Source organism: Malania oleifera, chromosome 8, assembly GCF_029873635.1.
Source record: "Malania oleifera isolate guangnan ecotype guangnan chromosome 8, ASM2987363v1, whole genome shotgun sequence".
NCBI classification, from domain to species: Eukaryota; Viridiplantae; Streptophyta; class Magnoliopsida; order Santalales; family Ximeniaceae; genus Malania; species Malania oleifera.
The window spans coordinates 34,425,681-34,444,151 of NC_080424.1; the positions used below are offsets into that span (position 1 = coordinate 34,425,681).

Below are 18,471 nucleotides of genomic sequence, written 5' to 3' on the forward strand. Positions count from 1 at the left end.
AGACATGGAATCTCTATATCCAAGGATCAGTGTCCTAAAACATCGATTGAGATAGAGAACATGAAGGCAGTTCCTTATGTATCAGCAATAGGAAGCCTCATGTGTGCTATGCTTTGCACTAGACCTGACATTTGTTTTGCAGTAGACATGGTTAGCAAATATCGGTCTAACCCAAGGCGGGAACATTGGACTGCAGTAAAACATATAATTAAGTACCTGAAAAGGATTAGAGATTATATGTTGGTTTATCAAACAATTAGTCTAGTACCCATTGGGTACACGGACTCAGATTTTCAGTAAAATAAAGATTCCAGAAAATCAACCTCGGGAAATGTAACGCCCCGAACCCTTAAACCCGGGTCCGATGCGTTATACCTGATAAAACCCTGCTAATCCATAAATCAATATATATATATATATGTAGCAGAAAACATAAATATAATCTTCATATAACATAATACTAGAGTTTACTAATTCTAACTATAATCTATAATACATCATCCATCACCTGCATTTCCATAAATCTACATAACTCCCAAAACATTTTAGTATTTTCACAATCCATCATTTCTCAATAGACTTAAAACGTAAAGACATAAAACATAAAATATTTACATCCCCAAACTATTATAAAAATATACCCTTTCTCTTTATATTTCCCAAAAAATGTTATAACACCTCGAGCTCTCTAAACTCGATCTCGAAAAAATCCTAAAAAAGATAAATTCATATTCGGACGAGACACATCTCAGTAAGAGAAGAAACCATATATTAAAACAGTGTGTGGCCAACATGAGTCTATATAACAATAGAATATTTAACATTTGAAAATCATTAACATAATTTCAGAAATCATTCTTTGAACCTACTCAATCACATGCAAAAGATTTAACCCATGATATTACCCAAGGATAGGGGTGATTACCCGCCCATATAAGTAGCACCCCTCTGCTCTGATAAATCCAGCAACTCGAAGGTCACCACCGAAGGTCACTACTGAAGCATATCAAGGCACTCACCTTACTCAGTAAGCCCTCAAGTATTAAATTGATCTCGTACTCACACAATTCAAACAAAGGTTTACCGGCAGAGGCTCCCAAGAATAAAGAAATCTACCCGCCCATACAAGTAGTTTCCCTCTGCCCTAACACGTTATGCAGCCTACTGCTACACCTAATACAATCAGGGTACTCGCATTTCTCAGCAAGCCCTCGGGCGAAGAGTTTGCCTCGCCCAAACGTAGCATGTTCTACTAGCATAAATATTGCTAATACCATAATACATTATTCTTTCTGTCATTATTCATTCATACACATCTGTTCATATTCATAACTTTAAATATCACATTTCATTTCACTTTAAGTGACTCTTTCTCATTTTACATTGTTCACATTTCACATTTCATTTCCATTTCATTCATTTCCCTTTTCATTTCATTTCATTTCATACCCAACATCTTTCTGCTATTTTACCCAACATCTTTTAGTTGTTTTACCTAGTTTTCAGCTGTTTTACCCAACATCTTTCAGTTGTTTACCCAACATTTTTTAGCTATTTACATGGCTGCATTAACACACACAAGCAACATAGTCTGTATCATGTTTTATTCACAATGCATTATTTACTTAACCTACATCTCATACATTTAACATATAAGCACAGAATCTCATGCCACACAGTCTAGCAATAAAATTCATATATTGCCTATAAAATAAGTCAACCAACATTTAACGTTTATATACCGAAAATATCTTTCATTCCTTAAATAATTACCCTGAAAATATTTTTCCACTTTCATCAGTTCATTTTTGCATATACATATCTAATAAACAACCTTAAACTTGAAAAAACATAATTTCAATGGTTGGCATTTTAAACTCATACGAAAACATATACTCGTACATATAGCATAATTTATTTTTCATTAAATTCATAAAAATCTGATTTAATATATATTTTTCCTCTTACTTGGTTTCTTGAACCACGCCAATAGGGATCCCAAAATGATGCCTGTGGCGCTCACCCGGATCCTGAAATTAAAAATTTTAATTCCATTAAATTAACCCTAAATAAAATATTATTTTAATATTTCCTAGGGTTATAAATTCTAAATAAATAATTACACCCTTAAATATAGTCAAATTACCAAATTTCTCAAATCTCACTCTCGCTTTAGAGTGGGGTCTAGAAAACCCCAATTGGAACTTTACTTATGTCAAAATGACGACGATCACGACTAGGACCTTATGGTGGCGCCTGATCGTCGATTTAACAACAGATTTAACAAAAAATTAAGAAATTAGGAGAAAATTGCCTTACCCCAAGAATAATGCCTACGCCGCTCTCACGACAAATCCACTCCAGTAGAAATGTCGGTGGCAGATTTAGGAATCCAACGACACCTTCTGTTTCTCAATCGGTCAAATATTCGTCGAAAAATGAGGGGAGAGGGAGAGGAGATGAAGAGGCGGGAACGGAGAGTAGGAGAGCGTGAGAGAGAAGGTGATGCGCAGGAAGCTGAAGCTTCCTAAAGATGTTTCATTTCTTCTTCTTTTTTCCCTTTTTTTTTTCTTTCTCTTTCTTTTACTTTATTATATATGTTAACAATATTATATTATATTCTCTCTCTCTCTCTCTCTCTCTCTCTCTCTCTCTATATATATATATATATATATATATAAATCACATATCCTTATATATTCAAATATATAACCACCATTTTATTTAACTAAATTAATTCAATTTAATAATATATTTAATTAATTAATTACTAATAAATAATTTTAATTAAATCTAATTCTTTTTTTTTCTATTTCCTTTATTTGTTTATTTAATACAATAATTTAATAATGTTTAACTAATTAATTGATTAATAATTTTAACTCATTAATTAATTTTTTTTTAATTCTTTTTCCGGGTTATTATAGGAAATGTGTTTATCCTATGAGGTGGAGCCATTAGTTGGAGGAGTATCAAACAATCATGTGTTGTTGATTCCACTATGGAGGCCGAATATGTGGCAGCCAAGGAGGTTTTTGGCTTTGGAACTTTATATTGGATCTAGGAGTGGTGCCTTCGGTTCAATCACCTATTACACTTTACTGTGATAATAGCAGGGCGGTTGCTAACTTAAAGGAACCCAGGAGCCACAAGAGGACAAAACACATCGTGCGCAAGTATCACCTGATACAAGATATCGTGTAGAGAGGTGATGTAATGGTGACCAAGATTGCATTAGCAAGCAACCTGGCAGACTCGTTTACAAAAAGCTTACCAATTAGGACTTTTGATAGTCATGTAGAGGGAGTGGGAGTGAGATGTATGGCAGCATGGCTTTGAGTCTAAGTAGGAGATTGTTAGAGATTTATACTAAAAGACATGCTTTATGTAATTGATTTTAATATTTATTAATAACTTCAGTTTTTCCATTTTAATGAGAATCTTTGTGAGCAATGTTTGCCTGCCATTATTTATTTAATGATTATGCATGTGTATCTTTTATTCTATATAGTAGGTGATCTAGTGTGTAGAGTACGACTTATACACAAAAGATTAGATCATCAGTTCTTATAGAATATAAGCTTATTGTTCACAGTCTTAAATGAAATTAGACACACCATTGGTAGGATTGTAGCACAAGGTTTTAATAGGTCTGTCTTGACTATTAGGAATGGTACAATTCTAACCCCTTGTGCTAGTACACTTTGTGTGTATTGAACAAGACCGTCTTGGGGTAATTGTTTTTATACTAATTATATAAAACAATTAATATCTCATGATTATTATGAGTGCTTATGCTTTTAATCCTGATATGATTATTAGATACGTACATATAGTGTTTATTACTTTGATTCATAGAAGAGTGAGATTCTTTATGAGTCAAATACTCAGTGAGTTGGGTGATAAAATTATGTGTATGGTGAACATTAATTATTGATGGAATCCACGTCCTGGTATCAGGATTAATGATACCCCATTGAGGAAGCTTATAAGTTTTGATTGTGTCAAACCCTGGTGGATTTTGAATCCGGCACATCAAATAAGTTAAGTGGAAGGTCTCAGGGAATTAATATGTCAATTAATTAAATTGTCAGTAATTTAATTTAATAAATGGGTATATGTAATCTTTACATGGGGAGATAAATAAACATTTAATAATAGGAGCTCGAAATTTAATTTTGAATATGATAGGGAGTGCAATTATAATTCTTTAGTAGTATGAATTATAATTAATGTAATTAAGGATGGATTCGGGTCGAATTATGAATTTTTTAATTACGTGGGAAACCCTAGTCATATTTGCCAAGAGGTCCCTGCTGTAGCCTATATATACACACGCTCCATTCAGCATCTAGGAGAGACAAGCAAACTCTCATAGAGGCAGACGTTTTCATGAGAGGAGAAAACCCTAATAGCCACTTACGAGCCCACTTTCTCAAGAGTAAGGCGTGTTCAAGGAATACAGTAGAAGATTCATGGTCGTTTTAAAAAGCTCATTTTCATACTTGCAGATTCGGGATCAAACCAGATAAATCTTGTAGGTATAATCTTAATCACGTAATTAGGGATTGCATGATCTGATTATTATTTTTGTTATCCGTATACACTACAACCGGATCTTAAGGCTATTCTGCAAGTCCCTTCAAAATCCCCATTTCCCTATTCCCCTAAACGACCAAACCCTTACCCTGTTTGCCAACGCCAATCACCGTGACACTATTCGACTATTCCAAAGAATCCAAACTTCCAGTGTTTAGTGCTGGTGCAGGGTGCGGCGTGCAACGTGTGATTGGCCTGAATCCCTGATTCCGATTTCGTGTTTCCTAAAGGTGAAGGAGAAGAAGAAGACAAAGATGAAGATGAAGACGAAAATTTCAAAGGCAAAGACGAAGATGAATACTTCGAAGGCGAAGACGATGACGAAGAGTGATCGACCATCATCCATCTTTCTCTGTCTCTCAACTCTCCCAGATTCTCACTGATCGACCATCATCCATCTATTCTCTCTCAGTCTCTTAACTCTTCTTAACCTCCTCATGTAAGTTCCTAGTCATTGATCTCTGATTGGCTTGGAATCATAAGTATTTTGATTTGTTGCTCTGGCTTGTTTCAGATTTGCCGATTTGGACCATTTGGTGGTCTCGATATGTGCTTGATTTGCCTCGGCTAAGACTTGACACTCCAATTTCTGGAGTTTAGATAGTAATAAATAAAATAAAGGAGTGAATTTCTTTTTAAAAAATTATGTTATTTTATATGAAATGTTTAAAAAAAGTTTAAATAAATAAATTATTTTTAAAATAGATTACTTGGTGGTGGATTTAGACTTTTATTCCATTTAACCCCGTTTAAGATCCGTTCAAATCCGACTCATTATGCCACCCGTAACGCCGCTACAAGAAGTGCTGGGAACCGTTTTTGGCGGACGGATCAGATCGAAGTTGATGGGTCGGGTTTGGCGATTCTTCTACCATCATTCCTAGCCCTAGTCGTCCGGAAGCCAGGCTGCCCCAAAATACGAACAAAATCGTCCCTGCTAGAAACGAACATCAAAAGCACAGAGAGAGAAAGGGACTCGGAGATCACAGAATAAGAGGAGCAAGAGGAAGAGAAAAGAGGTTGATCAATGGCTGAAAGCAACGAAATTCCCCAGCAGTACGACCTCAATGCGAAATGGGACGCCTGTCTCGATCTGACGGTCCGTCGATTCGTTTATTCTTCCTTCGCCGGAGCTTTTGGGGGCCTCTTTTTCTTCAGTCAGTCCCTCTTTCTTATTCTCTCATTCTGTTTGTTTGCTCTCGTTCCTCTTGGAAGTTGAGGAAATCGAACTAACGCATTTTACTCTTTTGATTGGCTAATCTTTTATCTACTCTCCATCAACATATTCTCGGCTAACAAACGGAGCATAACGTTTCAATTGTTCGGAAATGGATCAATTGCTTGGATGTATCTGAGATGTGGGATGTTTGAAGTTGTGATTCCTTACTTGAAATGATAATTTAATGTCTTTTAAATGCGTCTCTGTGTTTTTTTGGATCTATGCAAAACTCGTTCGATGGAAATTTACTGTGCATTCAATATGTTGGGAGATTATTTCAGAAGTTTCTTAGTTAGCTTGAGTTGTGGCAGGAATTTTTTTGGTAAATTCGTTTTGAAAATTAGGAAACTACTCAAAATGTAAGCGATTCTGCTGTGGCCTTATATAAATAAACTAGCCGCAGGCACACAAGCTCCACAACCCTAAATTTAGAGAAAATAAAATAGGGAGTTGTGAGTACTTTTTTGAAGGATATAAGTTTTACTAATTAACCTTTATAACCTTTTTTGAAAAAAATTTAAACTCATTAGAAAAGGGCATTTTAGGAACATTGATGTAAAATGATGCAGGTTGAAAACTGCATCCTCTTCCCATAGTCAATAGCATAGAAGCATTGATGTAGAATTAGCAAACAAATGTAGACAAGCTGAACAAAATAAGAGAATTTACTTAGTCGATAAAGCTTACAAGTCTCTTTAGTTCTGGTAAACATTTGTCATATTCTTTTTCCAGTTTTCATGTTTATTGCTAATTTTTCCTTTTCTATAGAAAATTTTGAAGAAAAAAACTTTGAAAACAGGTTCAAATTACAGAATAAAAAATATGTGGGTATTGTGTACTGGAGGCAGCAACAGCTGGTGGCAAGGATGGTGGTTTATGGTGGTGATAGGTGTGTGGTATCACTGGCGGAGCAAGTGTTGGTGGTGGCTACAGTTGTGATGGCGGTGGCGGTGGCGGTGGCGGTTTAGTGTTGTTGAGTTGGTACAATGGTAGTGGTGGTGATGGTGGCGGCTGGTGGCAAAAGTTACCGCACTTGTGAGAAGTGGTGATGCAGGTGATAGAAATTGATTTTTTTGGTGATGGTGGTAGCAATGGTGGCAATTATAGGAGTTGCGTAAGTGGTGTGGTGGTGGTGGTGGTGGTGGTTGAAGTAGGTGATGCCATGATGGCAGTGGCGACACTTGTGGTGGGGGTGATGGTAGAAGCAGTGTGGCTGTGGTGGTGAAAAGGGCAGATGGTGGCTTCAGCAGTAGTGGTGGCAACAGCAACGGCAATGAGTGATGATGGTAGTAATGAGCGGTGGTGGTAGTAGCAGTTGTGATGGTGACTGTAAGCGAATACTTCACCTAAAGCATTAGGCAATTAAGTTGTGGCCAACAATGTATATTAAGCAGTAGCACTCTGCCGCTTGTGCAGCCTGATTGCATTGCGGAGAGAAACAAAGAATAAATAACACCCATTACAAGGACTAAGATAATTTTTAAGAACCAAACAATAAACATGTGCAAGAAGACTAGAACCTCTTAGCAATCATGACTCTTACTACCATGTTAAGTAGCCTTTTCACCTAAAGCTTAACTTGTTAGGCTATGGGCCAAAAGTATATATCAAGCTTCCAGTGGCAATGGTGGTGTTAATGGTGGGTGGTGATGATGGTCACAGTTGGCAATGGTGGCAAGGGTTGATGGTGGTGGTGGTGGTGGTGGTTGAGGTAGTGGCATGAGGTGGGCGTTGGCCGGTGGTGGTGGTGGTTGCATTGGCGAGTGGTTATGACGGGTGGTGGAATAAACTTTAGATTTGAAAAATGAACTTGAAAAAAAAAAATTCTAGCTGTGGGCACGCATGACGCACGTGCTTCACTATTTTCTTCTTTTTTTTTTTTTGGATAGCAAAAGAAGAGATTCCATTAATGAGAGAAAAATTTACAAAAAGGGAGAAGAAGGCATCTCCCATAAAAATTATGGAAAAAAAAACCAGAAAAAAGAAACTCAAATAAATACTATGAAATATCAAAGCAAAAGATTCCTCCATTGTCATTGAACTTCCAAAAAGCCAACCTCCTTAAAGCATCCAAAGCCAACGCATCAAAGTGCATGCTCCGCTGTTTTTATTTATGGTGGATAACAATCGTTAAAAATTTAAAATAAAAAGTGAATAAAATATGAAAAAAATATTAATTAAATAAATTTATTTAATGTTGAGGCCGGGTTGCTAGAAATAAGGAACTAGTAGACAACACACACAAAACAAGTTGCTTTACTCACCACTCAATAGAATCCACCAAACAGATACATAAGCAAGAAAATTCACCACTCAAAAGATAACAAATAAATCATCACCTTAGAGATAAAGAGTTTAAAAGATAACATTCACTGTTTGCAAAGTAGACACATAACTGAAGAGAAACAACAGAGAGGGCAAACTCGCCAATTCTTATTCAAAATCACTCTCTAATATGCTAACACATGCCCTCAGATGCTTTTATGGACTTGGAACAACTCTCCAAGCTTAGGAAAATGCTACTTCATGCTTTCTAGCTAAATATAATTGACTTTGACAAAATAAAAACTTAAAAAAAGAGCATAACACGCTTTGCACAGGGAATACAAATAGACACATATAATGTGTAATTTAATCCATTGAAACGAGCACTTCTTCATCTTTAATTCCATAACTAAGTTGCATGTTTTTAAGCTCTAGAACCTTTACAAAAATCGGTTCAAAATTGGGCCAAAACTTGTTGGTACACAACTTCAAGAACTGAATTGTTTGCATCATTGTTAAGTCACCTTCCAAAAGCCTAAATTCACCTAAACTCATTAAGCACTCTCTCATGTCATCCTTCCTTGGTTGGAGAAGACTCGTTCTCAATTCTCAATTCACGTGCTATCATCACCATGATAAAGAGATAAATTGGCAACATTAGTGAAAATTTCTTAAACATCATAGTCAACTGGAAGTTCAATTATGTATGCTCACTAATCTGCTTGAGAAATTTGAATGGACCATCAACCCTTTGCTTGAGCTTTCCAATTTTCCATGAGGGGATCTCCCCTTTCCAAGGTGAACCTTTATTAAATTACCTTTTTTTAATTCAGAAAATATTCGATGTTTGTTGGCTTGACCACGATACTTTTCATCTTGCTTCTCAATCTTCTCAAGAATCTGTTCACGCAGCTTCTGAATTTTCTTAGCCCTTTCTTATGCTTCTCCACTAAAATTATTAGTAGTTAAAAGAGGAACAAATTCAATGGACTCAATTGATTCTCAGCTTGGAAAGGGCTACAACTGCTACTTCATCTAGTTGATTGATTGTAGGAAAATTCAGATTGTGGCAAAAACATGATCCCGAATCCTTAATATTCTTTGTAACCAAACTTCTCAAAAGATTTCCCAAACTCCTGTTTACATCCTCTATTTGACCATTAGTTTGGGGATGACAAGTGGTGCTGAATTGAGGGTGAATTTTAAGATTTAGCGTCAAAAATGACTCTTGGAATCCTGAGTTGAAGTGATTGTTTTTGGAATAACACGATGTTTGACAATTTCTCTAAAGCATATATCAGCAACATTACTAGCATCTAGAGTCCTTCTACATGGAACAAAATGTGCCATTTTTGAGAAACAATTAACCATCACCATGACAAAATCTTTTTCTTCACAAGCTCCTAGGCAATCCAAGGACAACATCCCTACTAACATCTTCCCATGAAGCTTTAGCTACTAGCAACGGACTGTATAATTCTGTGTATTGACTATGAGTTTTGGCTATTTGGCATATTTTACAATATGGAATAAACCTAGTGACGTATCTTTCCATCTTCGGCCAATAGTCATTTTGATCTTATCTCTGCCAAAATGTCTAGCAAGACCTCTACTATGAAGTTCAATTATAATAGCCTCTCTTAAAGAACCTTATGGTGTGCACATATGAATCTCCTTGAAAAGACAACCATCCAACGCTAGAAAATTCTTGAACAGCCCATTTGGACCTTCTACCCATATTTTGTTGAAATCACCATCTAGCTTGCAAAAATCTTTGAACATGTCAAAATCCGTAACTTTGACATGCATAGTAGTAGGGAGAAATGCCTATGACTCAAAGCATTGGCAACAACATTTTGAACTCCAAATTTATGCTTAATAAAAAGGCTAAAAGTTTGAAGATTCAATCTATGGTGCATAACGCCTAATAAGTTTCTGCTCGCTATGAAGAAATTTTAATGCTTCATGACCAACTCTACTGATAATTGCCTTGGTAAGCCATTACCTCACCAACTAGCTAATCATATTAGAATAAAGCACAAATGGCTTAGGACGCAAATATCGACCCCGCCAGTCTAAAGCATGAACAATGGCATAAAAAATTCCTTCTCATAAACAAAATATTTTCTCTGAGAATAACTAAACTTTTCACTACAAAAAGCAATAGATTTACCTCTTTGGCTAAGGATTGTACCAATTCCCATATTGGGAGTATGACATTCAACTTCAAAGACTTGATTAAAATTAGCTAGAGAAAGAAAAGGTGCATTGGTCACCTTCTGCTTAATGAGTTAAAAAATCCTCAACTTCATTTGTCCACCTAAAATTGCCTCCTCTCTTAAGGTTTGAAACACAACTCCCAAGTGATCAAGATGCTCCTTCTCACATTTGTTGTACACAAGAATGTGATCAAAATAAGCAACAACAAAACTGTCAATAAATGGTTTAAATAGATCATTCATCAATCACATGAAAGTACTAGGAGCGTTATAGAGGCCAAATGGCATAACCATTCATTCATAAAGAGCTTCCCTTGTATTAAAAGTTGTCTTCCATTCATCTCCCTATCTCATTCTATTTTGATAATAACCACTTCTGAGATCAATCTTTGAAAAAAGTGGCAGCACTGTGTAGTTGATCTAATAAATCATTGAGGTGAGGAATAGGAAAGCAATAACCAATAGAAATTTGTTCACTGTCCTGCTATCTATGCACATTCGCCATGATCCATCCTCTTTGGTAACAAGAAGAGCTGGTACAATTGATGGACTTTTACTCTCTTACCAAACCTTTTGTCATAAGCTCATAAACTTGCCCTTGCAAGTCTTTATGCTCCTTTGGACTCATTCTGTAGGCTACCTTGTTGGGAAGCATAGAACTAGGAAGGAATCAATGCAACGCTGAGTTTCTCACATTGGAGGAAGCCTTGGAGATATATATTCAGGAAAAACATCATTAAACTCATCAACTAAAGGTTGAACTTTTGGTGGCAACTCACTTGCTGCTGCATTTTCTTCAAAAACAACACAAGTACATGCCATCTCTAAATTACCCAAAAAAAATTCTAGTTCAGAGCAAGTGATGAAATTAATTTCCACTCCTTTAAAAGGTTTGGAAATGATCTTTAGGTTTAGAAGGTCCCTAGACAATCTTCACACCATCTTTTACAAAAGAATAAGTATTTTTGTAATCATCATGATAAACTCTCCTATAATATTGCCATAGACAGCCAAGCAATAAATGACATGCATCCAAGGTTCATGACACCAAATCTGATCATTGTACTTGCTACTAATTGAAAATGAAACAAGACACCTTCTGTTTACTTTTTGTTTGTAGCCTCTATCCAACCACCTCAAATTAGTAAGGATGAGGATGTGCATTGTTTCAAGCTGCAACTTGTCTACCATTTCTATGGACAAAACATTAGCACAACCTCCACTATCAATAATAACATCACAAACCTTCCCATTAGAGCTACATCTGGTGTGAGAAATGTTGTAGCAAACCTAGTCTTCATCTTCTTCATGGGCAGCGCTTGAACTCCTTTAGATGACAAGAAAATCTCCTTGATCAGCAGAAGTTAATTCTTCTTCTTTATCTGAGCAAATTGGTGGGCCGTCCCTATCTTCTATATCTTCCTCTATGGTAGAGAAAATTTTGTGATTTGAAAACCAAAAGCAATATGTCCATACCCTTGACAATTAAAACATTTTGTTGAGCTAGCATTTGATAAACTAGCCAACATGGGGCAAGCCCCAATAGTACCCCTTTCTGTTGCCGTAGAAGAAGAGGACTTGGTTACATATTAGGCTTCAGCATGGATGCACTCCCCTGATTTGAAGAGTTCTCCCTTATCCATGTTTGAAACCACTTTGACTCTAGTTTGTTGTTTTTCTACTTTCAGCACAAGTTCTCTCACACTGTTAAAACTCCAATAAGGCTATAAACTAACCATTTCACTGATCTCCTCTTTCAACCCACTCAAATAGCGAGCTATTGTTTGTTTTTCAGGTTCAACTATATCACACTTCAACATTAGCTGCTCATATTCCATCATGTGCTCCTCTACAGATGGATCTTTTTGCCTCAGATTATGAAATTTTTAAAAGTTTTCTTGCCTATAATGTTCTGGCAAGAATCTCCTCATTAGCGCCCTTTCATTTTCTCCCATGACTTGATCTTGCTTCTTCCTTCATGAGGTCTTTGCTTCTTGATATTCTCCCATCATAAAGAAGCATATTTTTTGAGTTTTACAGCAACTAACCTTTTATCTCCCTTTCATTTTCTCCCATGACTTTATCTTGCTTCTTCCTTATGAAGTCTTTGCTTCTTGAGATTCTCCCACCATAAAGAAGCATATTTTTTCGAGTTTTACTGCAACTAACTTCACTTTGCCTTCATCAGAGTACTCTTTAAAACCAAAGACCCTTTCAACAGTTTGAAGCCAATCAATGAAATCATCAAGTTGCATTCTTTCTTTAAATTCTGGAATATCCACTTTCATCTTTGAATTTCTAGAAAACTTTTGATTGTTTCTTCTATGGTGATTAGAAGAAGAGTCATCACTTGAGACATAATCTGGAACATGATGGAAATGATTGACATCACCGTTACCATTGTTGGAACCATTTTCATCACCACCACGATTCTCATAACATTCAACCCGCTCTGGAGCACCTAGATTTGATTTCTCGTCTCATCCTTTTCAAGATCACGAATATCTCTATCATGCTGGGTTGCTAGAAATGAGGAACTAGCAAGCCACACACACAGTAGATAATACACACTCATTGGAATCTGCCAAAGAGACATGAAAGCAAGAAAATGCACCACTCTAAAGATACAGATAACTCATCACTTCAAAGATATAGAATTTAGAAGTAACCATTGACCACTCATAAAGGAGATGCAGGACTGAAGAGAAACAAGAGAAAGACCAAGGTCTCCAATTTTCTTTCAAAATCACTCTTTAATTTGCTAATACATGCCCTCAGATGCTTTTATAGACTTGGAGTACCCTCCAAGCTTACGAAAATACCACTACACGTTTTCTAGCTAAATATAATTGACTTCGACAAAATAAAGACTCGAAAGAAGAGCTTAGCAGGTTTTCTTACATAGGGAATACAAAATAGACACGCAGAAGCTTAAACTGGTGGACTGCACACTAAATTCAAACAACCGTAACTTCTAGCACACAACTCCAATCATTGTGTAATTTGATCCACTGAAAAGAGCAGTTGTTCAACTTTAATTCCATAGCTGACATGCATATAACCTTTGTGAAAATGGGCTCAAAATTGGGAAAAACCTGTTGGTCCACAACTTCAAGAACTGAATATATTTGCATCATTAAGTCACCTTCAGTGGCCCAAATTCACACTCGTGTCAGTTGATATCCCCTTAAAACTGTATGAAAATTTGAAAAGTATTTACTAAAATATTATTTAAAAATCGGAAAATTGGTGTTCACTACAACTGAAAGCAACCAGTATAAACTTTGAAAATTAAATCAGTTTTCTAGTTTTCCAATTTGAAAAAAAATTATATTTAAACAGGAACTTCTACGGTTCTACCTTTCCATTTTAACGTTTTTTTTTTCAAAATTTTCACAAAAATTCTAAATTTTCTTTTTACCAAACAAACCCATTATATTTCAACATGAACTTCATTTTTTAGTGTTTCATGGAATACTCTTTCCAAATTGTGAGAAAACTAAAAGCAGTTTTCTAGGATTCCATTCAGAAGAAATTATATTTGAACATGAACTTTCATTTTTTTTCATTTTCACATAAAGCATTTTCCAAAATTTCCTGAAAATTAAAATATTCCCATTTTTTATTTGAAGATTTTCTTGTTGAGCAAGTTATAAGTGCTCCAAATGAGGGAAATGCAAGGCATTGTTGAAATGATTGGCTTTTCAAAACTGGCATATCAACACACCAGGTGCAGAAAACATTTGCTGTTGAGCCTTGAAGAACTTATTGAGCCATGAAGGATAATAAACTGGGGGCTGTCTGGTATCACTGTCAAAAATTAAGAAAACAAAAACTAGAAATGAAAATTAAGAACCAGAAACAAAAAGTAAAAATGAAAACTAGCAACTTTTATGGTTAATAGTTCTAAAAAAAAAATTTAAAAACTTGATACAACAAATGCTCATTTTTCTCCTTGAATCAAATAACAATAAAAAATATTATTAAAATAATAGAAATAAAAAAATAATGCAAATTAAAATTACTCTAATAAGAATAAAAATTATTATAATTATTTTACATAATTATTATATTTCAAAATTCATGTTACAAGAAAAATCTTATTGTAGAAGACAATTTTAAAATAGTAAAATAACCCCTGACCAAAGAAAATCTCTCATAATTCTCTCGATCTTACTAGCAACTCTCATTGGAATTTTAAAAATAGAAACTAAAATAAAACAGAATACTAGAAAGACAAGCTTGAATTAGAGTAAAAGAAAAAAGGGCACCCTTCCACCCATCTAAATTCTTGGACACTCTCCATGATCTTGCTGAAATTTTGTAAGTAGCTTTTTTATGACTACTCAAATAAGTTCAACATGGACTTTTCGGCATTGGTCTTTGATTTCTGTGTCCACCTTCATTTCAGCCCTCATTTTTATGAAGCTCTGCTTTTGTGTGGGGTGTGTGTGTGTGTGTTTTGTCTCAAAAAAGTAATTTAGCTTAATTTGTCATTTTAGGGAGTCCTGTGACACGTTGGGCTTCTGTAGCTTTTGGTGCTGGATTGGGTATTGGATCTGCATATACTGAGTGTTCTCAAAGGTTTGATGGATTTCCTTCAAAGATGACATCACCTAAGATTTCAGGGTCTCCTGCTCAGGTATGATCCATAGTTCTTATTAACATAAGTTTCATCATTTTGATTTTTTGTAACAGAATCCATTAGTGTTGAAGTGCTCTATAAATCTTATATGCCATGGTCATTTCATTTGAAAGTTATCTTGTGGTATCTCTGCTGTAATCTCTGGCCTATTGGATGCTAGGACAAAATTTGAGTAGGACATTTTACCAGTGTTAACTAGGCCTGAGAAATTAACATTAAACTTAGAACTTAGAGGGGATACACGCATACACGTGCACACACATGGGGAAAGCAGTACAAAGTTGAGGATAAAGTAAAAAGCATCCTCCTAAATAGCAAAGAAAAAGTTTAAAAGAAAAAAAAGATAGAAGAAAAAACATCAAGTTGTTAACACCAGCTATTCCCTTTGAAATTCTGAAAAATTTGTCCCTTAGAAACAACCAGAGGAAAAAGCCCAAAGATACTCAAGAAACCCAATTCTGTCTCAAAGCCAGCAGCAGCAAACTTAGTGAGCACCTATTAAAGAAACACAGGCATTCCTTTTCGATAATATGACCCAAGACAAGGCAAAAATATCACAATGTCACAATCTGGTAGCTTCCTTTTTTGGATGATAAAATAAGATTCCATTATATAAAACGAAACAAAAACACAATATATGGAGGACAAGACATCCTCCAGGAATCAACTGAAACAACTACGATAATACTGCCTTCCAATCCCTTTGAAAGTTTTTTTTGGGTTTTTTTTGTTGATAGAAAAAGAAGTTCACTAGGAGAAAGGAAAGCATAATCCCTTTGAACCTGGGCTTTGGCCTGGTGGTTCGTGTCCTGGTCCCTATGGGGAGGTCTAGGGTTCAAGTCCCCTTTGCGAGGATTCTTCCTGGCGGGTTGGGGGGAGTTATGCGGTGGTATGCCACAGCTGTCCATTGTATAAAAAAATAATAACAATAGTAATACATGAGGTGGAAGATAAGTAATCCGCATAAAAACAAGAACCAAAAAAGAAAAAGCAGACGCAATACATGAGAGCCCCTTCCCAGTACTGCTGAATATCAAGTTATGATATTCCTTGGAAAAAGCCCGAAGAATGAGCCCAAAAGGAAGCCAAAAAGTAACTCTATCCCTGAGAATAGATAAGGGTTTAATCCCTTCCCTTTGAAGTTTGGACAAGGAAATCCCCTAAACCTAAAAGAATGTACCCGAATAAAGAAACAAGGAAGACAACTGTGTCCCCCAAGTCACAGCAAATGGAAAGAAGTTGTTTGAGCCTTGAAATTCTGGCATAACTCAAGCCACAGGGTCCAAAGCTCTCCTTTTCTACTCTTCACATCCTTAGAAAAACCTCTGAAGTATAGCAAGAAAGTCTCCAACAACTCTGGACACCCTCTTTCTCACCAAAGAGCCCAAACAACCTATTCCACAAATTCTAAGCTGCTGAGCAGGGCAAGAAGGGATGAGAATAAATATCAGTTTACCAAGGCACATGATACAAACAGCTGAGTGTAAAGCCTCGTGAGGCCCCTCTGCAGCAGATTGTTTGTGTTGAATAGGACTATCAACTAAATGAAAGCCTTGACCTTGGAAGGAGACTTAGCCATCCAAAAATACAATCAAGAAGAGGAAAAAATTTTGAGCTTCCTCTGTCTTCTTTTGAGCCTACTGAAGTGTTTGAACTTTAATAGCCTTTTGGTATCATTGTCAAAAATTATGACAGCAAAAATTATGAAAACAAAAACCAAAAACAATAATTAAAAACCAGCAACTTCTTTCGCTGAAGCCTGACGAAACCTTCGCTCTCTCTTCGAAGCCTGGATGAAGCCTCTGCTCTCTCTTTCGAAAACTCGACGAAGCTCGGCGAACCCTCTGCTCTCTCTTTCGAAGCCTGGACGAAGCTCGACAAAGCCGATGAAGCCTCTGCTCTCTCTCGAAGCCTCTCTCTCTCTCTCAGCATCTGCTCTTTCTCTTTCGAAGTCTCACGTGTCTGAGTTCTTTATTCGTCTCTCAGGTTTTTGTTTCATATTTTAATTGTTTAAATTAAATCTTGCTGCACCTGCTGAAATGTCTGAAGCTGATTCAAGGGGCAAAAAAAAGATTTTGTTTGGAAATAGTAAATACATAAAAGATTTTCTCCATTATTCTAACATTTTTCTCATTTTAATACTATATATATAATTATTTATATATTAATTATTTTAAAAAATACAGTCCCAAAAGGCTTATGCTTCAATGCCTTGCCTCACGGAAGGTAAAACGCCTCGCCTTACGTCTTCGCCTTTTAAAACACATTATGTATGTTAAACAAGTGAAAGTAGTGAATTTAGAACAGGTAAGCAATGTGAAAAAGGATCAGGCTTATGTGATAAGTGGATTGGGATTGTTATTCTTCGGAAAGGCCAAACAATCATTTTGTTTTTGACATTAAAAAAAAATAAGGATGTGGATTTGAGTTGTCTATTGGGTAGTATCTAGTATGGGGCCAAGACAAGCTAAATTCGGTCTGCCGTAATTTCAATTATATTCCAGTGCAGCTAGTTGTTGCTAGAAAGGGGCAGGCCAAGTGTTCTTCTCAAGGCTTATTTCGAACCTGTAAATTAACTACTAGATATGGGCTAAAATAAGGGATGGCCCAAGTACTAAGTTTGAGTCTCCAGCTGGTCAAATTTGAGAGTTGGACAGCGCAAGTTGTTGGCAGGGACAGCCCAAATCAAGATTTGAGACTGGTTCCAGTGGCTTAAACAAATGATTGAAGGATGAAAGACTGAATGGTGCAAATCTTTTCTTGCATTTAATTCTGCATGGAAGGTTTGGGACAAGTTATTTACTTATTTTGGAGAAAGTTGGGTTTATCCAGGAACAGTGTGGATTAGTGCTTTATTTGCAGTATTTTGGGGTTTGTGGAAGGAACGAAACTCACATATATTTTCAGCGAAGAATAGCATTTTCTTTTGTGTGGGAGAAGATTAATTTTTTGGCTTCTCTGTGGTGCGTGGGTAATGGTAATTTCAAGGGGATATGCTTCTCAGATATTCAGCGGGTTTGGCATTCTCTGTTGACTTCTTAGGTTGTGCTGATTTCCTTGGGCTGTTTTTTATGCTTTTTGGTTTTCCTATTTTGTTTTCCCTGGGGTTTCCCAGACTTTGTTAAGGAGATGTCTCTTCTCCTGATTGTACATTCTTATTCTATCTAATGAATTTCTTTTGCCATAAAAATAAAGATTGAATGGTGCATATTGGTGAAGACTAAAGACTACTAGAAGCAACTTGAAGTCCAGCAAATGACAATAGACTATAGCCGGGTCACAATTTAGTTCAGGATGGTCCAAGATCTCAAGGGGCAGAAAGCAATCAACAACATGCAAGGGTGAGTGAGCCATCATATTCATCTATCCAAGGGTCATGTCATATCAGGAGGCGGATGTTGGTATTCATCAGGTATTGTCCCAAAATAGGATTGTTAAGGGATGGAGAAATCTTGGAGAAGGATGATTCATTTTGGTATTGTGCTGCAAGTGTTTTTGAAAAGCAAGATTGTAAGACTGAGTCT

At 36.1% G+C, this 18,471-nt stretch overlaps 1 protein-coding gene across 1 annotated transcript in view; it reads left to right on the forward strand.

The window, feature by feature from the left end:
• Positions 1–5,357: 5,357 nt before the first annotated feature.
• Positions 5,358–18,471, forward strand: part of LOC131161357 (MICOS complex subunit MIC10-like) — a 34,384-nt gene continuing 21,270 nt past the window's right edge. Inside the window, exons 1-2 of the mRNA XM_058117075.1 lie at positions 5,358–5,756; positions 14,805–14,944. Coding sequence (XP_057973058.1) covers positions 5,627–5,756; positions 14,805–14,944 — 270 coding nt within the window. The 5' untranslated portion in view covers positions 5,358–5,626. The remainder of the gene's footprint in view (positions 5,757–14,804; positions 14,945–18,471) is intronic.